General features: G+C 44.8%; 1 protein-coding gene and 1 long non-coding RNA gene across 8 annotated transcripts in view; one reads left to right on the top strand and one right to left on the bottom strand.

The window, feature by feature from the left end:
- Positions 1-7,831, bottom strand: part of LOC105471291 (homeodomain interacting protein kinase 2) — a 220,021-nt gene extending 212,190 nt beyond the window's left edge. For 2 of the 4 annotated variants that reach the window (XM_071094373.1, XM_071094379.1), the window contains exon 1: positions 7,440-7,831. In XM_071094373.1, coding sequence (XP_070950474.1) covers positions 7,440-7,458 — 19 coding nt within the window. In that variant the 5' untranslated portion in view covers positions 7,459-7,831. The remainder of the gene's footprint in view (positions 1-7,439) is intronic. The other 2 variants (XM_071094375.1, XM_071094376.1) reach the window with 1 other exon arrangement.
- On the top strand, positions 6,745-22,060 carry LOC139362717 (uncharacterized). Of its 4 annotated transcripts, none has more exons than XR_011621914.1 (6): positions 6,745-7,076; positions 10,603-10,687; positions 12,114-12,467; positions 12,569-12,626; positions 17,601-17,689; positions 19,562-22,060. It is a non-coding gene; the product is annotated as an uncharacterized lncRNA (long non-coding RNA). The 4 variants fall into 4 exon arrangements; XR_011621916.1 differs by lacking the exon at positions 6,745-7,076 and adding an exon at positions 8,110-9,883; XR_011621913.1 differs by lacking the exon at positions 6,745-7,076 and having other exon boundaries at positions 9,894-10,687.
- The last annotated feature ends 884 nt before the right edge of the window (positions 22,061-22,944 follow it).

Below are 22,944 nucleotides of genomic sequence, written 5' to 3'. Positions count from 1 at the left end.
TCATTAGATACAAAATAAACAAATTTTAAAAGAACATATTTCCACAATCGGCAATAAGCTGGAGTTTTCCAAATCTCCCTGCCCTGTGACTTTTTAAAATTTTTTAATTTAATACTCACAACCTCGGCATTATAACCCTGTGACTTTTAACAGAAATCCAGGCACAAACACCATTAAAATTTGCTTTCTTAATGCTATGAAACTATAAGTTCTATATTGTATGGAGGTGGCTTCTTATCGTAAGCTCTTGGACGAATGATTTTACTTCGGAATAACAATTCCATAGGTTGAATTAACAGGGAAATATTACTGTGAAGGAAAATGGCAAAAATACACAAACAAACCCTTTGTTCATCAAGATGCAAATCTGTAACTGTGTGGAGCCAGAAGTGCTTTTGTAGTCAATGTTATGGAAGGTTCTGTGGTGATCTCTCACTGCAGACGGACAGAACCACCTGGAGGAAAATGCCCTTGTCCACTCAAGTATTAGACTGCATTCTTTTTGTGACAAAGGTTTTTATAAAGTTGACAGCATTAACACATGCAGAAGAACTGATCAATCTTAATTCTGCTTAAACACAGTGGCATTTAATTGATCAGAACCTACTAAGGCAAAAGTACTTAGGCAAGAATTGTTAAAACAGACTACTTTCAAAAACACTACAAATTTGTTCAATGCTGTGTTCAGAAATAAGTCGCTATAAAACCACGAAGTTATTTTGGAGTTTTAAATGTTTACTGCCTTTTTTTTTTTTTTTTTTTTTTTTGGCAATGATTTTACTAGCTTGCCTTCTAAGGGCAAAGATATCTGTTAGAAAAAACACAAGCTGCAGTGATGTCGTTCATTACATCTTTTGCCTTTTCCATTGGCTTTAGACCAAAGACAGGGAGGACTACCCTCTGAAAGTCTGACTTGTAACCACTCTCATAAACACCTAGCTCACTCACCTTGGAGAACCTAGTAAAACAGGTATGGCTTTAGCTGACTCAGAATCTATAAAGAATTTGACAAACTGTCCTTTCTAAATGAGGATGACCTGACACTGCTTGGAATCATCAAGATTATTCTGTGTGCTCACCCTTCTTTCAAGTGTAGTTTAAGAAGTTTTCATATTTATGGCCTCTGCATTCTGTTTGTCAGATCTACAGGAGATAATTAAGCAAGATTCTAAAGAGTTGGAAGTTGAGGGGTGAAATGCAAAGTGATCAGTGGAGTTAAGCAGAAGGTGGCTTTGTTGGGGTGAGGGATGCTAGACACAAGTACAAGAAAAATAAAGACTCACGGCCGAAATGAATGAGAGCTACAGATGAGTCACCAATCCAGGGCTGTGTAAGCTATAACTTAGATGCATTAAAAGGAACAGTCAATTCCACAAATATTTATGAAGCGCCTACTAGGTTTAAGGAACTGCACGGCTATTGTGGGGGATACAAAGATGAATCAGACATGGTTCCTGCCCTCCAGGGGTTCACGATGATGCAAGAACCCTGAAGTCGTTTTTCTCTTATACACGGTACTAATGAGAACATTATTAAAGAGCTGTATTCAGTTTTAACTGCCACCACTTTTTTAAATAGGGAGAAACTAGAGAGAGTTCAGAGGAGAAGAGATGCTTTCAGTGACACAAAACAGGCTCTGTGAGGAAAAAGCTAAAGAGACCCAGTTATTATCTTTAAGTATATGAAAGGTTTTAGAGAAAAGAATTGAGTAAAAGAAAACAAGTTTGAATGACAGCAGGCGAGATTTCAGCCAGGCCCAGGAATTTCTTGACAATCAGGTTAATAGAATACTGGAATTGGTCACTCAGGGAGTTCCAACTGCCCTTTCCTGGAAAAAAAAAAAAAAAATTAATGAACTGACAATTTCAAGTCACGGACATTCACCTTCCTGAAGACGGGGGTGAACTATATCTCTGTCAAGGTCTTCTGCGCTGGGGCTCTATGCCCCTGAAGCTAGGCCAGGCTTTTCTTTTTCCACAATTCCCTGAATGATCTGCTCTGTGTAAGCAGCCACTGAATGCTTTAGAGTGACCGCCTGATCTACAGCCCCACCACCAAGTGCCACTCAACTACCTGGAATACAAGGTCTCAGTCAGGCGACAAGGCTGGGAATCAGTTCTCCAACAGCCACGTATGATGCAAGGGTCCACTCGCAACAGAGCCTACGACACACCAAATATGCAAACGAACATCTCTGAGAACTTGTGCAAATTAGAAACATATTTGCATTGGCAAGGATATAAAATTTAAGTAACAAATAGAGGAAGACAGGATCTTTTGCAAGTTAGAGACAGTAATATCTAAGGACATTTCTAAGAAAGCTTGTAATGAGTATTTTCTATACTCAGAAACACTTTTCTGAGTCCACGTAAAGAAAATACTTCAAGAGAAAATAGGAAAATGGGGTCTTCCCGCTCTTTATTTATTTACCTACTTATTGAGAAAGAGCCTTACTCCACTGCCCAGGCTGGAGTGCAATGGCACAATCTCAGCTCACTGCAACCTCTCCTCCTGGGTTCAAGCACTTCTCCTGCCTCAGCCTCCCAAGTAGCTGGGATTACAGGCACCCACTACCACATCTAGCTAATTTTTTTTTTTTTTTTTAATAGAGATGGGCTTTCGCACGTTGGCCAGGTTGGTCTCGAACTCCTGATCCACCTGCCTCAGCCTCCCAAGGCGCTGGGATTACAGGTGTGAGCCACCATGCCTAGCCAAGTCTTCCCATTCTAGCTGAAGAAAACATAGGCATGTCAGAAGTACGAACTGCCACTAAAAAAAAAAAAGAAGAAAAAATTCCATCTCGAATCAGACCCAAGGTCTAATGAGTCTATGCTTCTTTCACTTCCCCCACCCTGTAAAGTCAAGGACAGGGATTAAGATTTTGTTATTTCAACAAACCCAGAACCTGCCACAGGGCCTGGCACACAGCAGGTCCTACATAAATGTTTGCTGAATGAATGCATTAAACATGGGCCTTCGTCTGTCAGGTGGTGGCACACGTGAGTTCATGTGGGTGAAGGGTGCAGGGCGGTGCACAGCGCAAAGTCAATATGGCCTAAGTCACCATGATCACCATGACCCTCAAGCATCTGGGTTTCTTTTAGAGGAAAAATAAAGATCTTCCTATACTCTAGGTTTTTCCTTTTCTTTTCCCCCCCAACAGGGAATTGCCATATGAAATGGAACTCTTGCGAGTTTGGGCCTTTCAAGTTCACATCCCATCGGTGGTTCTATAAAGTCTGCTGCCATTATTCTGAAGCCCGTCTTTGATACCAACCCAAAGTCCTTGAATTGTCATTAATATGACTACCAGAAAGCATGGGCGAATTACATGGTCAGAGAACAATAAGAAATGCTCACATATCACACCCTCTTGATCATCACTACTTTGCTCCATACAAACCTCAAAGGTGGTTCACCAAGACTGGTCTCTATGGGAGGGAGAGAGAGAGAGAGAGAGAGAGAGAGAGAGAAAGAGAGAGATGAAGAAATATAAAACATAAAATACAAAGAATCTGAGCCGCTGTAACTTACAGAAAGCACCAAATTGCCTTTTGTAGGAAAATGACGTTTAATGCATGATGAGGCAGACCCTGCCTTGTGGTGGGCGAGGAGCCTCCCCTTGGAAGAGGCCCTTGGTGAACCACCTCTGGGTGCTCCCTTGCCCAGCCTGCTGCTTTGTTTAGGAATGGATCTTGGTTAAGGGCAAAGGTTATCTTTCATACCTGGGGATACTTTCCAAAAGGCACAGCTGCAGCCCCTGAAACTGCCCCAGCAGTTTATTTCCACATTTTTCAAGTAGCACAGAAAGTGCCACTATAGAAGAGAAATTCTCTACCTGAAACTAGCAGAAGCTCAATGCAAATAAAGAATCTGGAAAGGTCACAGAAGGGGTAAAAAGAAGGTTCTTTCTTCTATGGCTATAGGGGGTTTATTGTTGCTGGTGCCCAAACTGGAAAGGGAATCGCAGGAGATTAATAATTGAGATGTTGCTATTATTGGTTTTCTAAACTATTTGTGGGTTATTCTTTCCCTGGAGTCATCATGCCTGTAAGCATCTCAGAAGATAGAGGGATTTAACACACACTGAGAAGATGCCTACTATAGCCAGGGACTTTACATGCACTAGTTTCTAATGGAGTTGCTGCACAATCCAATAAAGCCCAAAGTCATATGGCTAGATTCAAACTCAGGTTTCTCTGATGCAAGTATCATAGCACACTGTCTGAAATCAAGGATAAGATTAAGGCACCTTACTTACTACTCAAATGTGGTGAGAAGAAAAGCAATATTTATACTTACTAATTTTTAAAATATAAAACCTAAATGCAGGAACAGATATTTTAGGGCATGTATCATCAAACTCTGCTAACTGAAGATGATTCCGAATCTCATTTCTTGGGAGACAGCTTGGTAGATAGGCATCTTCAGGTCTATCTGATGATGAATTGCAGCAGAACAGTTTTTGGAAGTCTGTGAAGTATTCCTTTACATAAGCCAATAGTAATCAACACAGCATATCTCAGGGAGAGGAAAACATAAATAACTTGGAATTCAGGCTCCTCTCATTCAGAACCCATGGCAATAGAGACCTTGGCTGTTGGCCTTTGCACTAGATATTGAAAAAGCCTTGCTAAGCAAGTTGATAGAGGAAATACAATCACAAGGCAAATGTTTAACCTTCTAAAGAAAATAAACCTTTTTATAAGAAGTTCAGTTCCAAACCACCAAAAACTAACGTGCTATTTATAAACCTATCCTTCAAGAAAGCCCGGGAAGACTGATTCTCTTTGCCACCCATTAATTCGTATGATCAAATACCCCTTGTTTCAAAAACAGCATTTCTGTCTAAATCTCTGGCGGTTCAGAAAGCTCCATTAATGCATCTGGGCCTTCACCTGGTATTCCAACCTGGTACAGCAGCACCCCATTGAAACAATTCCCCCTTGTGTCACTACACTTTTCCTGAGAAGAATCATGCACAGAGGAGCTCAAAATCCATGAGGAATCCCTCTTCTTATAGAAATCTGCGGGAAAAGCTCTGCTCATTTAGCGTGCACACAGGGAGTCCATGTGTTCTGATTGAGATAGGGGAAAAATCAGGTTTCCTGAACCCAGCGGATGTTACCATGGCGGGAGAAAGGAGGTCATCAGAGTCTTGGCACAATCATCAGTGAGTGAATGCGGGTCCTAGCAACCTAATCCTTGATTCTAGAGGTCACCTGTTGTAGAGCATATCCAACAATCTCTTTCAAAAACACCCAGGCCTGGGCTTTTGGCAGAGTGATGTGGGTTAGTTGAGGTGGGATAGGGAAGAACATTAGAAAAATAATTATAAAGGTGCACAGAGAAACATCCGGAATAAAAGGGTGCACAGCGCGGGAAGAATGAAGAAGGCACATGGATAAGATGGAGGGAAACCAAGGGCTGAAAGAGGCCACCACGGAGGTCACCTGAGAAAGGGAAGGAAGGCTGGCAAATAAAAACAGTTCATGAGACTTTTGAGATCCATGATTATTCTTAAACCGTAACACCCTACACACCTGCAATTCTTTATCTGGCGTAAGGAACTGGAAGAACAATGTAGCAGGAATGGGGAGAGCCAAGTCTCAGCCTCGGGGGCATGGCCTACATTCCACATGGATTTAGAATGAAAGGAGCAGGAGGAGAACAGTGCAGTTCCCAAGATGGCTTTCCACAAAGTTGACAAAATACACCCCAACTCACATACCCGGTCCCTAGTAACAGGGAAACCAGCCGTTTACTATAGTTCTGAATTCAATGCCAAGTTCCTTCTCGCAACTCACCAGGAGTGTCCAGCAGAGGGAGTCTCAAGGAGCTACTTAATAAAGAGAAAATTGTTTCATTTTAACACTCTAGACAGTGGGAGCATTGACTGTAGCCCCCTCCTGTAGACGCAGATGAACAATGAACGCCCGACATGGGTTCTCCCGCATGTTCACATGTCCACCGGCATGTTCTATTCTGCGTGGTGGAGTGATCAGAAATTTCGTTTTGTTTTGTCGAATGGTTAAATGGACCTTGTGTTCTTCAGAATCAAAGAGGAAAGCCCCTGGAATAACATCTCTCTGTTGCCTTCTAAACAGCCCCTTTGTTTCTAAGAGAGTCTGAAAAAAAATATTTACAGTCCATAGGTTATTTACAGCCTCGTTATCCAGGGCCTGACTGGTAACTTTATTCCGGCCAGAAACCTAATTCATTTGGAGCCCTGAATCTAATAACAGATTTTCTTTTCAGATAATTTTTTTTTTTAAAATCAGCCTCTTATAACAGAGATAAAACTATTAACGCCTTCCCTGTCTCACTGGCCACAACTGTTCTCCGGATTTACAGGCGGATTACATTCCCCCCTCGTGCCCTCCTCTGTGCCACACAAACCCTGTCCCCTCTCATTTGCGATTTCATCCACAGAATATCTGAACAAAACCGAAAGAAAGCCAGGGGGACCCACACTAAAAGTATGTGAAGGCTGCGAATTCAATGATTTCATGAGACAAACATTTACACGATGAAACGACTGAAAAATCAGACACACTTGGGTTTAAAATTTCTCCTACTACAAGCACACAAAAACACATCGAAGTGTAAAAACTTAGTTGATTCTGGGTTGCTTTCTGGCTGGAAGCTGACAGAACGGACTGAAGAGAAACGAAACACAGTGTGCGAGGCAGACCTACTGCTTTTCTGCCTTGCATTCTTTTCTTTCTTGCTAAAGGCAAATGGGGAAAAATACCCCGACGCCAGGTGAAGGTGCACAACACAGGTCGACCCAGACCGAGCCAGGAAAACGTATCCGCCGCTCCCCCGGCTGGAAAACCCAAAGTCCACGTCCCCTTCCACACGCTAATGCGGGGAGATTTTCGCCTATTTCATTGTTCTGCCTGGCTCTGACACGGACTTTTCATCTCTCTCCCCACCTAGCCCCGTGCATTCCGATTCCACAGCCCCCCCAAAATCGGAGGCTCGCGGAGAATAAAGGAGCGTGGGGTGGGCGCGGAGAGAAATGGGAAGGGGCGCGGGGCGGAGAGCGAAGTGGAAAGGAGGTGCTCCGAAAGGTAATGTGGGGGGGCGGTGGAAGCTGAGCCGCATCACCTTCATTTATCGCAAATAAATAAAAAGCACAGTCACCGGTCCGCCTTCCCCGGCGCCCCTGCCCTCCGCGGGCAGCCGCCCACCCTCGCACACGCCCCCTCCCCTCCTGCGCCCCCGGTCCCTCTCCCCGCCCTGGAAGCAGGACCCTGCCGGCGCCGGGTCCCGGTCATCTTCCGGGCGAGGGAGGGGGTCGCGGCCCCCTCGGGCCCCGGGTGGGGGCTGGGGCGGGCGCCGGGGGCTGCGGGCGCGGGGCCGCGGGCAGAACAAAGCTGCGGGGGCCGCGGCGGGCGGCGGGCGCGGGGTCGGCGGGGCTGGGCGCCCCTTACCTTCGTACACGGGGGCCATCGGGGCCGGGGTGTCCGCGGTTCATGGCAACGGGGACGGGAAAGCGGCGCGCGAGCTCGGCCCCCCCAGCCTCAGTCGGAATCTGCCATCTTGAGCCTGTGTCTCCGCTCTCGGCGCAGCCGAGGCCGCCCGCGCCCGCATCACCGCCTCCCGTGGCCGGCGCCGGGGGAGGGGGCCGGGCGCGCCGCCGCCGCCGCCGCCGCTGCCGCCCGGGCCCGGCGCGGGGGGCTCGGGGCTCGGGGCTCGGGGCGGCCGGGCGGGCGGAGCGGCCGAGGCCGAGGCGCCGAGCGGCCGCGGCCCCCGAGCGGGTCCGCGGAGGGGCGGGAGCCGGGGGCAGCGCGCGGCCAGGGCCGGCGGGGCTCAGCTCAGCATGGCTGGGCGCGGGGGCTCCGCAAAAGTTGCTGGCGGAGGGGGGCGGCGGGCGGGGGCGGGGCGCGGGGCCGGGAGAGCCACAGGGAGTCCGCGCGCAATCGAGCGCCGATGGCACGGATGCGAGGCGGGGAAGGCCGAGCCGAAGGGCAGAGCCGCGCCGGCGGCCCGAGGGGACCGCGCCGGGAGGGGCTGCCGCGCAGCGCGGGGGGACTGGGCGCGGGGCGGGCCCGGGGTAGCGGGTGAGAGGGCCGGCCTGGACCCGGCGGGCGCAGGGCTCCGAGCCCAGCGCAGCCGAGCCGGTCCGCAGAGGGGCCCCCAGAACTTTGTGTGTGTGTGTGTGCGTGTGTGCACGCGCGTGTGTGTGTGCCCAGGTGCGAGGGTGCGCGCGTGTGCTGGCGGGGAGGGAACCGACCCGAAAGAGAGCCCCAGGCTGGCAAAGTGGCTCGCCCATCTCACAGCCGGTTGGCGCTCGCGGAGTTAGGAGTGGAATGAATGAATGAAGGAGTGGGCGCGCGCCGTGCTCCCGGGGAGGGCGGGTGAGTGGAGGAGCTTCGGAAAGCTACGCGAGGTCAGAGGCACCGAAGCCCTACCGTGCACGTCGCGGAAATGCAGCCCCCGGGGTGGTCGCTGGGTTCCTGCCGGAGTCTGGCTTCGACGTCACCCTGATCTTCGCCTCCTCGCGTCTACACTGTCCCGAGAGTCCCCCCTCCATCACTGAATGGGCGCTCACAGCTGTCTGGGTCCTCGCTTTTCACAGCGCTCTCTCCTATCAGGGCTTTCGCTAAACACTCTCCAAACTCTCCCCAGCCCGGAGCCTCTTCAGGTTTGCTTCTCCAGCTGCCTCCCGGATGCTTGGATAGGATGCCCTACCATCCCCTCCAACTTAGGAAGACTTGTTGAGTCTCCTCTTAGGCACTGTTTTTAAAACTGTGGGTCGTGATACAGTAATAGATCATAAAATAAATGCAGCAGAAGGCAACCGGCTTTCAAAAAGAATGAAATGGAATCCAATAGAAAATATTAGAGTCCATTGCCCTTAGTAAGGGCAACTATTGTTTCATAAACCTTTTGTTTCGATTATAGGTACTGGACAAGTGTACTAGACCATGATGTCAATTTTATTTCCGACTGTAAATCGTGGGTTTAGAAAAGTTGAAAAGCTGTCTTTTTAAGGTGTAAAATAATGATCTCTAACACTGTATGACATTCTTAAAAACAACCCCGTGATTTTCTCACTACTTCTTATCCTTTCCGGTCTCCATCTTCCATTCCCATCCTCTATTCCCCGCCCCTCCCCCCAAAAAAGGCAAGCTCTTTCACATTTTGTTAGTGGCACATCACGACCCCTTTCTCTCTGTGATCTTGGACTCTGCCGTCTTCCTTGCCCCCATAATCAATGCTACACTTCCTACCCCTTCTCTTAACTTAATGCCATTCACATTTGCAGAATCCTAGACCACTGTTGCTAAAAGGGACCTCAGAGGTCATCTGGGCCAGCCCTGCCCTTTTAGAATTGAAGAAATGGAGTCCAGAGAAGTAAAATCTGTTGCCCAATGTCACACAGTATTGAAGCTTAGGAACAGGTCTCGTGGCTCCCACTCTAGTGTTCTTTGCTCCACACCTGTCATTTATCTCTTTCCCTTCTATCCTCCCTGCAATCTTTGACTTTAGTCTTGGCCCAGGTCATCCTAAATACTGCCACCTTCATAATATGTGGTTCTGGCCATGCCATGCTCCTGGCTAACATCCTCTAAGGACTCAAGCTCTGCAGGTGGGGCTGAGTTTTCTAGCGCCTTGGCTTTTCATCAAGGCAGGTGAGTCCTGACTTAGCTTTCTAAGGACATGAGTTCAGCAAGTCACTACTTCTCTAGCCAGACTGGTTTACTTGTAGCCCACTGCCAGCCTCACCCATCTCTGTCATTGTGCCTTTGCCCAAGCTGTCACTTTCCCACCCACTTTCCCAGAGGGGTGCCTTCTCCATCTTCTCTCTTTAACCAGATTCTACCTGTGCCTGGATCACCTCCTCCACAAAACAGCCCAAGATAGCATGGGAGTAAGTCAGACCTAGGTTCAAATCCTAGCTCTTCCACTTAACTATGTGATCTTGGTCAAATTGCTTAACCTCTCTGAGCCTCAGTGTCTGTATATTGATTATGAGAAGGAGAACAATAGTAATGTTCTCCTTTTGCATCTATAAATCTCTATCATAGCCTTCACCACACAGGTATGTAACTCCCTATTACATACATACCCTACATACATGTCTCTCTGCTCCTTTCTAGTGCTGGCCATTAGAACTTGCTGCCATAATGGCAGTGTAGCCACTTATGTCTGTGGAGCCCATGAAATGTGGCTAGTATGACTGAGGAACTGAATTTTTAATTTTAATAATGATGGATAGTTAGTGGCTACCATTTTGGACAAGGCATCTCTGGACTGTAAGCTCAGTAAGGACAGAAACCATGTTTTTCTTGCTTTGTAGTGTATGTCCAGTAACTGTGCATTGCCTAATGCATGGTGAGTACTGCATACATATTTGTTGAATGGATGATAACTGCAATTTGTTGCATGCCCCGTTGTGTCCAGCACAACACTAAGAACTTGATAAAAGGCATTTCATATTGTCCTCTTCACAGCCCCTGAGGCTGGGTTAGATTACAGAGAGAGTTTTGTATAGAGGGCAGACATATAGTAGGGATTCAATAAAAGTTATTATTATTCTAACTCCTCCCTGTGACCAGCCCCGCTGACTTTTGTCTCATCTTTCCTTAGGCTCACAGAACATTTCCTGCCTGTTGCTCACGCTCTGTTGTCCACAGCATACCCCTACCCTAGATGGCTGACTCTTGTGTTCTGTGTAGGTACCCTGTGTTCATAACTGGATTGGCAGCGTCTTGGAGCAAGGTCCCTGCTTTACAGGACTGCCCCTGAACTCAGCACTGACCAGTGTTCATGCCCTCTAAGTCCATCCCAGCTGCTGTCTAGCAGTGAGTGATTCTAGGCAATCTTAAAATGAGTATCACTTGTGTCAACTGAAAACATTTTACAGGTAGTCTCCTCCCCATAAAAAGGGAACCATCTTGGGCAAGGAAATAGAGTCCCATGAAAGGGGAACAAGATGGAGCCAAAAGGATAGAGGCCTACCTTCTTTTCAGGCCGCCATGACTGAAGCTGTATCCATGAGACGCAAAACATGCATTCAATTGAGCTAGCGTAGTTGGTATGATATAATGGAAAAATATTCTTGAAATGAGCTTAGATTTTCTTTCATGAATTGGCAGACTGAGTATACTAATTGTCTCCTTTCCCTCTGGGGACTGCAATCAAGTGGCAGCAAGGTATAAATCTAACAGTGAAATGTCACCGAAGGAGAGCATGGGAGCTGGGAGGAGAGAGGATCTGCGACAAAGCCTGGAGGGTACCAGTATTTGAGGCATGGGAAGAGGAAAAAGAGCTCCCCATGGACGAGAGGGCAGAGAAGTTGGAGGACAGCTGGGACAGGGGGATTCCTCAACATCCCAGCGAGGCCAACAGTGCTGCGTGATACTGAGAGGCCCACATCAGATAAAAGCAGAAAGGCAACTGGGTGCTGTGGCTCACGCCTGTAATCCCAGCACTTTGGGAGGCCGAGGCAGGCAGATCACCTGAGGTTAAGAGTTTGAGACCAACCTGGCCAACATGATGAAACTCCGTTTCTCCTGAAAACACAAAAAATTGTCTGGACGTGGTGGCAGGTGCCTGTAATCCCAGCTACTTGGGAGGCTGAGATAGGAGAATCACTTGAACCCAGGAGGCAGAGGTTGCAGTGAGCCAAGATAGTACCATTGCACTCTAGCCTGGGCAACAAGAGCTAAATTCCACCTCAAAAAAAAAAAAAAAAAAAAAAAAAAAAAACGGGGGTGGGGGGTGCAGAAAGGCATCCATTGGATTTAGCAAGAAGAATTGCATTAGTGACTTTGGTGAACTAGTTTGGAGGGAAATACAGGTTTCTTAAATTCCACCTGAATATGTGTCCTGTTTTATGGGTGGAGATAGTAGAAGGATGGGGAGGGCTAGGGAGGTACCAGAAAAGAGAACCAGAGAGTACTCCAAGCAGAGAGGGCATTGCCAGTCATGGGCCTGAGACAATGAGAGGGTTCTGGGAGCTGTCCCATTTGGCTACAGATAGTGTGCATTGTATTTTATTTATTTAATAAACACATTAGCAGTCAGTGTTCTAAGGAGTTTAATCAATCATTTAAAAAATCACTTTTTTTTTTTTTTTTTTTTTTTTTTTTTTACAGTACATGGAACTCTACGTTGCCAAAATACCGTTTAACTTCAGGGTGCACTGAAGAACAATAATAAAGGCGAGAAAATTGGAAAGGATTTAGTAACCATCTATACCGTTACCTCTTCTTAATTTGCCTTTCTACAAAATGGTGCAAATCATATCTTTCCTGGGAGTTGGTAGAGTGAACATGGGGGAGCTTTGACCTCCTTTCAAGTTCATTTTACTTACAGGACATGGAACGAAGGGTCTTTTTTTTTTTTTTTTTTTTTTTTCATGTATGCCTATAGTTGTGAAGCTGCACAACAAAACAATATCTTCAAGGCCACAGGATAGAGATAACCCTTGTTTTGGTGTATGCATTTGGGTGTGTATGTCTCTATTACTCTCAGGGTATTCTTAGCATGATGTCTGTGTGGCTCGTATCTTATTCTCACTTGGTGTATGTTGCTTTTATTTTCCTGACAGCTCCTTATTTTCCATGTCCGAGCCTGTGGTTTATCTCTCAAGGATGTGCCTGGGGGAGGTAGGTCACTATCTCAAGTTCTGTCTTTTGATATCACACCTCTCTTTTGGTCTCTTACTCTATCTCTATTTTCTTCTCTTTCTGACTGTGTGTTTAATTTTCTTTTTCTTTCTATCTTTCTATCTTTTCCACACATTCTTTGTTTCTTCTTCCTCTCTTTTTCTTTTAATTCTGTTTCTTAACAAGTCATAGTAGAGACCTATTTTTGTTTGGATTATTCTTAAGAAATTATCTTGTCTTTCTGCTTTAAGCCTTTGATCGGTTTCAATGATACAATATGTAACACAGTAGTATTTAATAACAAAACTCTTTAACTGAAAGCTTCAGTGACAAGACATTACACTCACAGAGAATTTAAAAGAGTAGACATTGCATTCAAATGAGGAACAATAGAGCTGTGGCTTTAAGGGCAAAGGGGAGAGCGAAGCTTGGCAGAGTGAAGGGAATCTGATTGTGGAAACGGCAGTCTTGGAGAAATTACACTGGCAAAATCAGGGGAATAGGGAAACATCATTCATTTTCTGCTTCTGCTCCTCGAAGGAAAATGATCAGACACCTGAACAGGGGTGCAGGTTTTCCTGCTGTTTTCCTGATGCTGTAAGAGCATTCAGCAGAAAGGAATTATGGCAAAAAAAAAAAAAAAAAAAAAAAAAAAAAGTGCAATCAGCCCATGAATGAAAAGAAGCTGTAATGTAGATGCACAGAAGGTAGGGCGATTTTGTTGGAGGTTGCGGGAATGGCAGATTAGGATGGATTTGCACATGAGAAGCAGTTCAGAGAAGCAACCCAACCCTGCAGATAAATTTCTCTGATGATGGGAGGAAGGTAATAGCTTGGTTTCCCTGACCTGCAGTGCAGGCTGAACTTGGACAGACTAGGTAGAAATGGTGCAGAAAGCAGCTTGGGGGTGGAGGTAGAAGTAAAGGTAGACCAAGGAGAGCTCTTTTAAAAGCCTACAGGTCCTGTTAAGCCAAGTTAAGCCTACCTCAGTCATGAATCAATGGACATGTGCATTTCTGTGCAGTGTGAAGTTTCAGTTGTAAGGTTTCCTCCCACTGACATGAAAGAGCTTGCTCCTATGTGGCAACCCCTGGAGGGGCTTGACCGTCCTGGCAGAGGGCAGTTAGGACTCACTCTTTGCTCTGAGGTTGCCAGTGGCTTCTTGGATGCCAAATCGAGTGCCGTTTCTCAGTTCCTCCTCTGCTTGATCTCTAAGCAAACATGAGTTAGACGCTGTTAATCACCTCACTCTTCTTGGCTCAGTCCCTTCCCTTTCACATCCTTCACATGTTTGTTTAGTTTTTGTTTTGTTTTTCAATATTCCTAGTCCTTCCTCCCTTCACATGCTTGTTTAGGTTTTTGGATTTTTTCCCCAATATTTCTGGCCTCCCTTCCCTTGTCTTTCCTTCCCTTCTCCCTTCCTTCCCTCCTTCCTTCTGCCTTTCTTTCTTTCTTTTTCTTTTTCTTTCTTTCTCTCTCTCTTTCTTTCTTTCTTTTTCTTTCTTTCCTTCCTTCCTTCCTTCTTTCTTTCTCTCTCTCTCTCTCTTTCTTTCTTTCTTTCTTTCTTTCTTTCTTTCTTTCTTTCTTTCTTTCTTTCTTTCTTTCTTTCTTTCTTTCTTTCTTTCTCTTCCCAAGGAAAGTCAATTCACCAAATGTTCAGCTACAGCTTACTATGTGCTAGATTCTGTAGCAGGAGCTGGGAGTATAAAAGGGAATAAGCCATAGCCCTGGCTTTCAAGGAGCTCAAGTTCAAAGAAAAACCACCAAGCAAGGAGCATAATACAATGTAATGAGTGCAGCAGTAAAAAGGATGCACATGGTCAAAAGATAGTATAGATGGACAAATGGCAAGGAGTGTGTTTGGGGCAGGGGAGGTGGCACGTCTGTGTACGGCACTGTGAGTTCTAGCAGGGGACAGCATATAGGATAGGTATGAGTGTCCAGGATCTGTAAGAAATTATAATATTACTAAACATGAAAAGCAAGGCCGAGACAGTGGTTGAGAATGACGCTGGAGATTGTATGTCAAGCTGAAGAACTTGTACTGTATTCTGAATGCACCAGGTGTGGGGAAAAATGAATTCAATTTTGAACATGTTGAGTCTAAAGTACCGATGAGATATTCAGATAGGGATACTCAGTTGCCAGGTGGGTGTACAGGACTGGAGCTCAGCCAAGGGTTTTTAATGGGAGATAGAGATTGTTTTGAGTCATCAGTAAGTATATAATGGGTGGCTCATCCACAGAAGGAGGTGAGATCACACAGGGAGAGGTTACATGGCAGCACTTCTCGAAGTGTGGTCCTTGGGCTGCCTGCATCGAAGGGGCCTTCTAAGGACACAGACTCCTCAGGCAGAACCCCAAACCCACTGACTCAGGAATCTCTGGGGATGGCACCCAGCAATCTGTATTTTGAATTTACTCCCTAGGGGATACATTTACACAAAGCAGTTCCATAACTGCTGGTGTGGAGGGAGAGGCTAAGGGGCTAAAGGAGGGAACTAAGAAGAGAGAGACCTGATCATTTAGGGGCCATGTCCTTCTCCCTTCACCCTCTTTCTTGATGGACCGAATCTAAGCTCTCTTCTGTTCCCTTCTGCTTGTTCTCTTGGCAAGCTCATCTCTATATCTCTGAGGCTGGTATTTGAATTGACATAGCCTCCTTAGCTCTTGTCCCACATTTCCACCTGCTTTCTGGACACCTCTACCAAATGGAACTCATCTCCTCCCAAACCTGCTTCTGGTAAACAATAACCACCTCCTAGTCCTTCAGCTCCAGCCACTGCAGGTCAACTGCCAGGACCCATTGTGTTGTTGTTGTTGTTGTTGTTGTTGTTGTTGTTGTTGTTGTGAGAGCTTTTCACATTCTTCCACTCCTCTTCATTTCTTTTTTTTTTTTTTTTTTTTTTGAGACGGAGTCTCACTCTGTTGCCCAGGCCAGAGTGCAGTGGCCGGATCTCAGCTCACTGCAAGCTCTGCCTCCCGGGTTTATGCCATTCTCCTGCCTCAGCCTCCCGAGTAGCTGGGACTACAGGCGCCCATCACCTCGCCTGGCTAGTTTTTTTTTTTTTTTGTATTTTTTAGTAGAGACGGGGTTTCACCAGGTTAGCCAGGATGGTCTCGATCTCCTGACCTTGTGATCTGCCCGTCTCGGCCTCCCAAAGTGCTGGGATTATAGGCCACTCCTCTTCATTTCTACTGCCAGTACCCGATTCAGCCTATCCGCACCTCCTCCTTGGGCTGCTGTGCTATTTTTTTTAACAGGTGTTCCTGACTCCAGTCTGTCCCTCTTCTTTAATTCACATAATTCATTGTTGACAACAGTGTCTTCCTGCGCACTGCATACCATTGCTCAGAGATGTTCAGAGTCACCATATTACCTGCACAATAACCTTCATAACCTTCATCACCTAAATCCCATCGTAATCTGCCCCAAATTCCCTTCCCAATCTCATTTCCCACTCTTGCCTCTCATGCACCCTAAACAATAGCTGCACATCTTTGTCTTTGTACACGCCAGCCTCTCTGCCCAGAGTGTCCTGAGCGCCACGTCTTCCCCATCCTTTAAGACCTAGTTCACATGCTATTTCCTTCATGAAGCCCTTCCTATTCCCCAACCCACATCCCCAGAGGTAATGTCTCCTTTATTCTCCCCAAAGCATATTTTAGGTCTGTTTGTGCTGCATTCATTTTTTCCTATCAGTATTACAGGTTTTTGTTTTGTTTTTTAAATGTCTCACCTTTCCCTCTATGGGAGCAGTGAAAGAGGGACTGACCATCAGGAAAATTAGGTCCATCACTTTTAACTGGGTGATGATAGGGAAATGATTTCATTTCTCTGCACCTCAGTTTTCTCATCTATACAGTGGGATAATAATGTCTGCCTCTTCAGTAGAAATTATTCATGTGAAGGGAGGGGAAGATAAACTATACAAGGCAACAAAACACCATAGTGTCAGATATGAAGGAGATAATAAATGTGTACTGAATCCATGAGAAAGGGTATACTTCTAGACAGCTTTGAACAGTTCTGGGAATATAATAATTAAGTGATAGAATGCAAGGAAGAATTTAGTTTTGGGATTACCTGTTATTATTTTAGTGAAAAGTTTCACAGATAGACCTTTTACTTCAAATAACTTCAAAGCTTAATTTTATTTTTTAAGCCTAGGGTTCTTTTTTCTTTTCTTTTCTTTTTTTCCATATAATCCAGAAGCGTTTTTTCACTCGATGTGGAAGACACATGTGGTTGTCTGCTCCCTAGCTCTGGTGCCTTCTTCCTCAGTTGTAGAACTCTGATTTTATTTAGGCAGTAATGTACCTGCCCAAGAAAGTAAATTATGATTGGTCTAAGTCAGTCGCAGCAAATCAGTCATGTTTCCAGTGGTGGTCATGTGGCCCAGTGAGATAAAAGGTAAAACTTGGAGACTTCTGAGAAAGTGTCTCCTTTCTCATAAAGGTGTGTTCCATGGGAAGAGGTGGTCCATTTCCTTTCCCTCTTATTCAGCCATAACATAGTAGGATGGGATGCTTTGGGTGGGATCAATTAGTGACATCTTGCAGGTGAGGAAGTAAACTGGCCTTGGAACCACTGACCTCCAGCCTTATTGAGAGGAGAGCTGTCTTTACGAAGACGCCTTTAGCAAGGATCCCATTACCTACAGCTAACAACATCTTAGTCATTTTAAGGAAGAATTTAGTTTTGTGATTTCCTTATAGTGTTTTATCACAGTCTGTGTATAGATCTTTTAAAAATAATTCACCAACCTCAAAGTGTAAGTTAAAAAAAAACAACAAAGAATCTTTTGTCAGAATTCTGAGGATTTTCTTATGTATGTATGAGATGAATTTGAATTTTTAAAGAATTTCTTTTGGAATATGCCAATATCTTCAGCTCGCATTCCACTTGCCCTAGGTGGTACACTTCATCAACTGTCAGAAGCTGCTGATTTGCTTTGCTTATCTTTTCTTTAGGAGACATATACTGCCTGGACCGCCTGGCTGATTTGAGCTAGTTTGTCTGGTTGAGTTGGATGTTTAAATAGAAGGCACAACAACAACAGGTAAGATTTTTAAAAATATCCTGGAATTTCTTTGTGCTCTATTGACATTATTACATTCATTACAAACTTCTGAATGTTAAGTCCTGTGTTACATAGCCAGAGAGGGGAAGGTGGTGGGCAGTTGGGAGAGTGGTGACTAACAAGATGGCACCACCGGGTTCCTGAGTCTGATGGTTGTGCAAAGCCAGGGCAATGACTGGGATGGCCAAGGAGAGCAAGCAGTAGAAACTTGGGTCCAAAGGGCATTAGGCATGAAACCTAACCTGACCACCCTATTTAATATTGCAACTTGCCCCTCCACCCACACTGTCCTCTACTGCACCCCATTTTTCCTTACCTGGTGTTCTCAACCTTTTGTCTTTTTCGCGTGGATTCCTTCTGCAGTCTGGTGAAGCCTGGGATTACCCTCTCAGAATAATGTTTTTAAATGCATTGAATAAAAACACATAAGACTACAAAAGAAGCTAATTATATTGAGATACAGTTACTAAATGTATATTTCTTTATTGATACAATTTTGAGAAACAGTTATTAAATGTATGTTTCTTTACTGATACATTGCATATCAAGATTTAACCACAGATCCAATAGCTACAAAGTAGTGATGAATGTAAACAACAGTTCAAGAAATCTGCAACAATTGTTGATCTGATACAAAATATCTGTGATTTCAATTGGTAACAAAGTTATAGGTATTGCTGTGGCTTCTGAGGTTGGTTGCCTACAGTCAGGTTTGAAGGTTTAAGATTAATGAAAACAAATGTGTCATTTTTCCTTCTATCCAAGTTCACAGATCCCTTGAATTCTATCCATGAACCCACTATGAGTCTGGAACTCTAGAATAAGAATCCCTGCCCTTATCTTATTCTGCCATATTTGCATAGCATTTATTGTCTTCTAACATCATTTATTATTTACTTATTTTTAAAGTTCATTTTATGTGGTCTGATTCATTTTATATGGTCTGATTCTTTCTATTAGAAAGTAAGTTTCACAAAGTCATTGTCTGTTTTGTTCACTGATACTGTTTTGTTCACTGATACTGTGTCTAGAACAGTGCCTGGCACTTACTTGAGGTTCAATAAATACTTGTTACATGAGTAAGGCCAGAATGCACCAGCATCTGAGTCCAGACAGAGGAGCCAGACCCATGGTCCTTCTGAATGTGGGGCACCATGCAACTGCACCCGTCAGACCACCCACCAACCAATTATCTTGCACTTTGGAGGGAGCCAGACCGCTATGTGGAGGTGGACTTGGAGACACTGAGTTCTGCCCATGGCACCACTGGGATTGGATATGTGGAGGAGAGGAGGAAAGGCTTAGGGCTGGGAATGAAAAATGGACATGGCACATGGAATGACCGTGCCCTAGGGATGGCCCTGCCCCGGACTGGGGCCAGGTGTTAGACAACAGTTAATACAAAATATGTTTAGACAAATAGATCAGGCCTGGACTGGGGAGGGCCTTTACTGCCCAGCAGAAGTATTTACATCTATTTCCAAAAGCAATGGAGAAGCACTGGATATTTTTGAGCAGGAGTCCAAGTAGGTAAAATGGAAGAATGGCTGGAAATAAAGGCTATAAGATTTTGAGTGTAAGTGCCCACCTTATAAATCATTAGCAAAAGCAGGATATAACCCTTTCTCCAATTCTGTATGGATGACACCCACCAGTCTGGTAAATGGAGGTCCTTAGTGTGATGGGGTGTCATTCTCACCTTGTTTAGCACCCCCACCAGACATACATATTCACTTTTTGCCTTTTTTAAATAATAATTTGAGAAGTTGTAGAAAATGCTTGTACTTTTAATACGTTTAATCTCTCTCTCTCTCTCTCTCTCTCTCTTTCTCTCTCCCTCTTTCTCCACAGGGTCTTGCTCTGTTGCTCAGGCTGGAGTGCAGTTGCAGTGGCATAATCACAATTAACTGCAGCCTCAACCTCCCAGGCTCAATCAATCCTCCTGCCTCAGCCCGCCAAGTAGCTGGGACAACAGGCGTGCACCACCATGGCTGGCTATGTTTTAAATTTTTTTTTGTAGAGACATGGTCTCTCTGTGTTGCCCAGGCTAGTCTTGGTCTCCTGGGCTCAAGCAATCCTCCCACCTCAGCCTCCCAAAGTGCTGAGATTACAGGTGTGAACTATCTCACCCGGCTTTTAATCTTTTTGTTAGTGAAATAAATATCTGATCCAACAGCTAGGATCTGATGGTCTTTTTAGTATGACCTCAAATCACTGTATCCCGTAAGCATTTTTTTTTTTTTTTGAGTGGGAGTCTCTGTTGCCCAGGCTGGAGTACAGTGGCACAATCTCAGCTCCCTGCAACTTCTGCCTCCTGGGTTCAAGCAATTCTCCTGCCTCAGCCTCCCGAGTAGCTGGGACCACAGGTGCCTGCCACCACACCCGGCTAATTTTTGTATTTTTACTAGAGATGGGGTTTTGCCATGTTGGCCACGCTGGTCTTGAACTCCTGACCTCAAGTGATCTCCCCACCTTGGCCTCCTAAAGTGCTGAGATTACAGGCGTGAGTCACTGCACCCGGCCTATAAACATATTTTCTTCTAGAGTGTTTTAGGTCTGTACATGGAGTCCTAGGTCAATGCTGTCACCAACTCACACTGACCCCTAACTGTGGAATCTGAGCAACATCATTAGTTAGGCCCATGGACAAAATACCAAAGTCATCTGTTTCCATGTTCCCTTATTTCTTCCTCTCCATACATTATACATACAACAGTTTCCCTTTATCACACATACCTGTGACCACGTGGCAATCATTCTACCCCAAACTGCTGCAACACAATCTGAGGCCTACTAAATATTCACCTCAGTCATAAAGCTGGGGGAGCGTTAGTTTAAAATGCAAGTAGGGACCACGAGGATCTTCTGGGTTTCATGTTGAAACATTCAAGCTGCTCCTCCTACTACAACTATTACTACTAAATGCTTATTATGATTTTTGAAAACTAGAACAATCCAAGTCTTGCTAATTTTTTAAAATTCCCATTTCTTTCACTTTCCCAACTGTTGTCTATTCACCCTTTATTCTACCTTTAAAGCAAGAAAAACTGAAATAATTATTTAGAAAGTTTTTTCACTTCTGTCAAAACAACAAAACCTATATCGTTTGAGTGATTAGTCAGGGACAGTTGATGAAAGGACAGTGGTCAAAAAGAAAAGTGGTTCCTTAAACTCTTAGAGAAAAGAAATCAAGCTTGCATTGTGATCAACCTAAATGAATGTACATAGTAATAAGCAACAATTTGAAAGGTAGACCATGTTTTTCTTGCCCCTATGAATTCATTCAGATGGATAAGACAGATGGCTTAGGACTCCATATTACATTTGTATGAATTAATAGATATTAGAGGAATGTGTAATAAGTGACTTCATGATTGACTGATACAGGTTTTGGATTTTTATTTTTATTTTTCTGAGACAGAGTCTCACTCTGTCACCCAAGCTGGAGTACAGTGGTGCGATCTTGGTTCACTGCAACCTCTGCCTCCCAGGCTCAAGTCTTCCTGCCAACTCAGCCTCCCAAGTAGCTGGGACTACAGGCACCCACCACCACACCCAGCTAATTTTTGTATGTTTTTGTAGAGATGGGGTTTCACCATGTTACCCATGCTGGTCTCGAACTCCTGAGCCCAAGCCATCCTCCTGCCTTGGCCTCCCAAAGTGCTGGGATTACAGGCATGAACCACTGTGCCTGGGCTTAGGTTTTGGATTTTATATCTGATTATCCACAAAAAAAGAACCCAGAAACACTAATAAAGTGGAAGCTGTTGCCTCAGTTAGGTAACACAAGTTGCGGTGACAGATAAGTGCTAACAGCAGCCTAACACAATGAAAGTTTATTTCTCACTCTGACAACAGTCAGGATAGGGATTTAGCAAGTGGCCTTCCACATAGTAATTCAGGGACCCAGGCTTCCCCCACCTGTGAGTGGGAGCCTTGGAGGCCTTCACTTCCAGCTGGCAGATAGAAGGAGAGATTGGAGGATACCCCAACAGGAGATTTTTAGAGGCCAGTCGTAGGCATGGAGTGCTGGTTCCCTCTGCACTCCATGGACCACAACTCAGTGACATGGCCACATCTAACCACAGGCAGGCTGGGAAATGATCACATATGATGCAGCTGCTAAAAATAATGTCTGAGTTATACCCATTGGCCAAGGGGAAGCGTCTGTGATATATTCCTGAGAGGAGTAAGTTTCAGAGTATGTTGTATTGTGTAATATTTATAAAAAGAAATGTGAAAATCCCTAACTATACTGCATGTCTTTGTATAATCCTAGTGAAAGGTACAGGGGGCTGTATACCCCAGGCCCCGCACATCTATTACCATGGAGTTGGGTATGGAGGCAGTGGCAGAGACATGAAATTATTAACTTTTTCTTTATATATCTTTGGAATTTTTTTTTTCATTTCTTGCAGTGATCTCATACTTACTTTGGAATTAAATTTTTAGGTATAATTTTAAAGTATGGGTGGTAGTCTTTGTGAAATTCAGAAAAAAGAAGTGAAGAAGAATGTGTTTGTGCATCTCCACACTGTAATATTTTTTTCCTGCGGGAAGATATTTTTCCAAGTGGAGCAGAGCTTGTGTGTGTTCCAGGGTATGCTGTATCCCATAGAAAGCACACCTCAAGACTGATTCCATGTTTAGCACGTTATCTCCACATTAAAACTTTAATTTATCAGTTTTGTGCATATCATGCACATAAGTGCCCTGAACCTGAACATTCCTGTCCTAAAAGGATATACTTCTCATTCTAAATTAATATATTGATGTTCTGATTTGGGAAAGATAAAGCCAGTCTGGGGTTTTGTAGGAATAGATCAGCTCATCAGATCCTGACAACTCTTGAGCAAACTAGTAAAACAGAGTTACCAAAACCACAAAGCTAAGACCTGGACTCCTGGCTTTACAGAGATTCTTCCAATATCCACCCCTTCCAAGGAGAGCCAGCCAACTTCACCCATGGTCAGCTTGTTGGTTTGTTTACTGGCCTGCATTATCACCTACCTACTTGTCTTTATTCTCTCTGCAGCTCCCCCAGGTTTGCCTTTTAAGTCCAATTTTTCTGTAGAACTCCACCCAGCATCTAGATACAGTTTATTGACAATGAAAACAAAACAAACAGATATAGAGCACAGGTGGCTATTCTTGAGGGACTGCATGAGGCACAGTTGGGCAAATAGCCAGTCCTCTTTATCTGCAGGGATGTGGGTAGGGACAGAAATCAGACT

This window comes from Macaca nemestrina, chromosome 4, assembly GCF_043159975.1.
Source record: "Macaca nemestrina isolate mMacNem1 chromosome 4, mMacNem.hap1, whole genome shotgun sequence".
In the NCBI taxonomy this organism is placed as follows: Eukaryota; Metazoa; Chordata; class Mammalia; order Primates; family Cercopithecidae; genus Macaca; species Macaca nemestrina.
The sequence above is the reverse complement of the archived record's forward strand: the minus strand, read 5'-3'. Positions and strand labels throughout refer to the sequence as shown.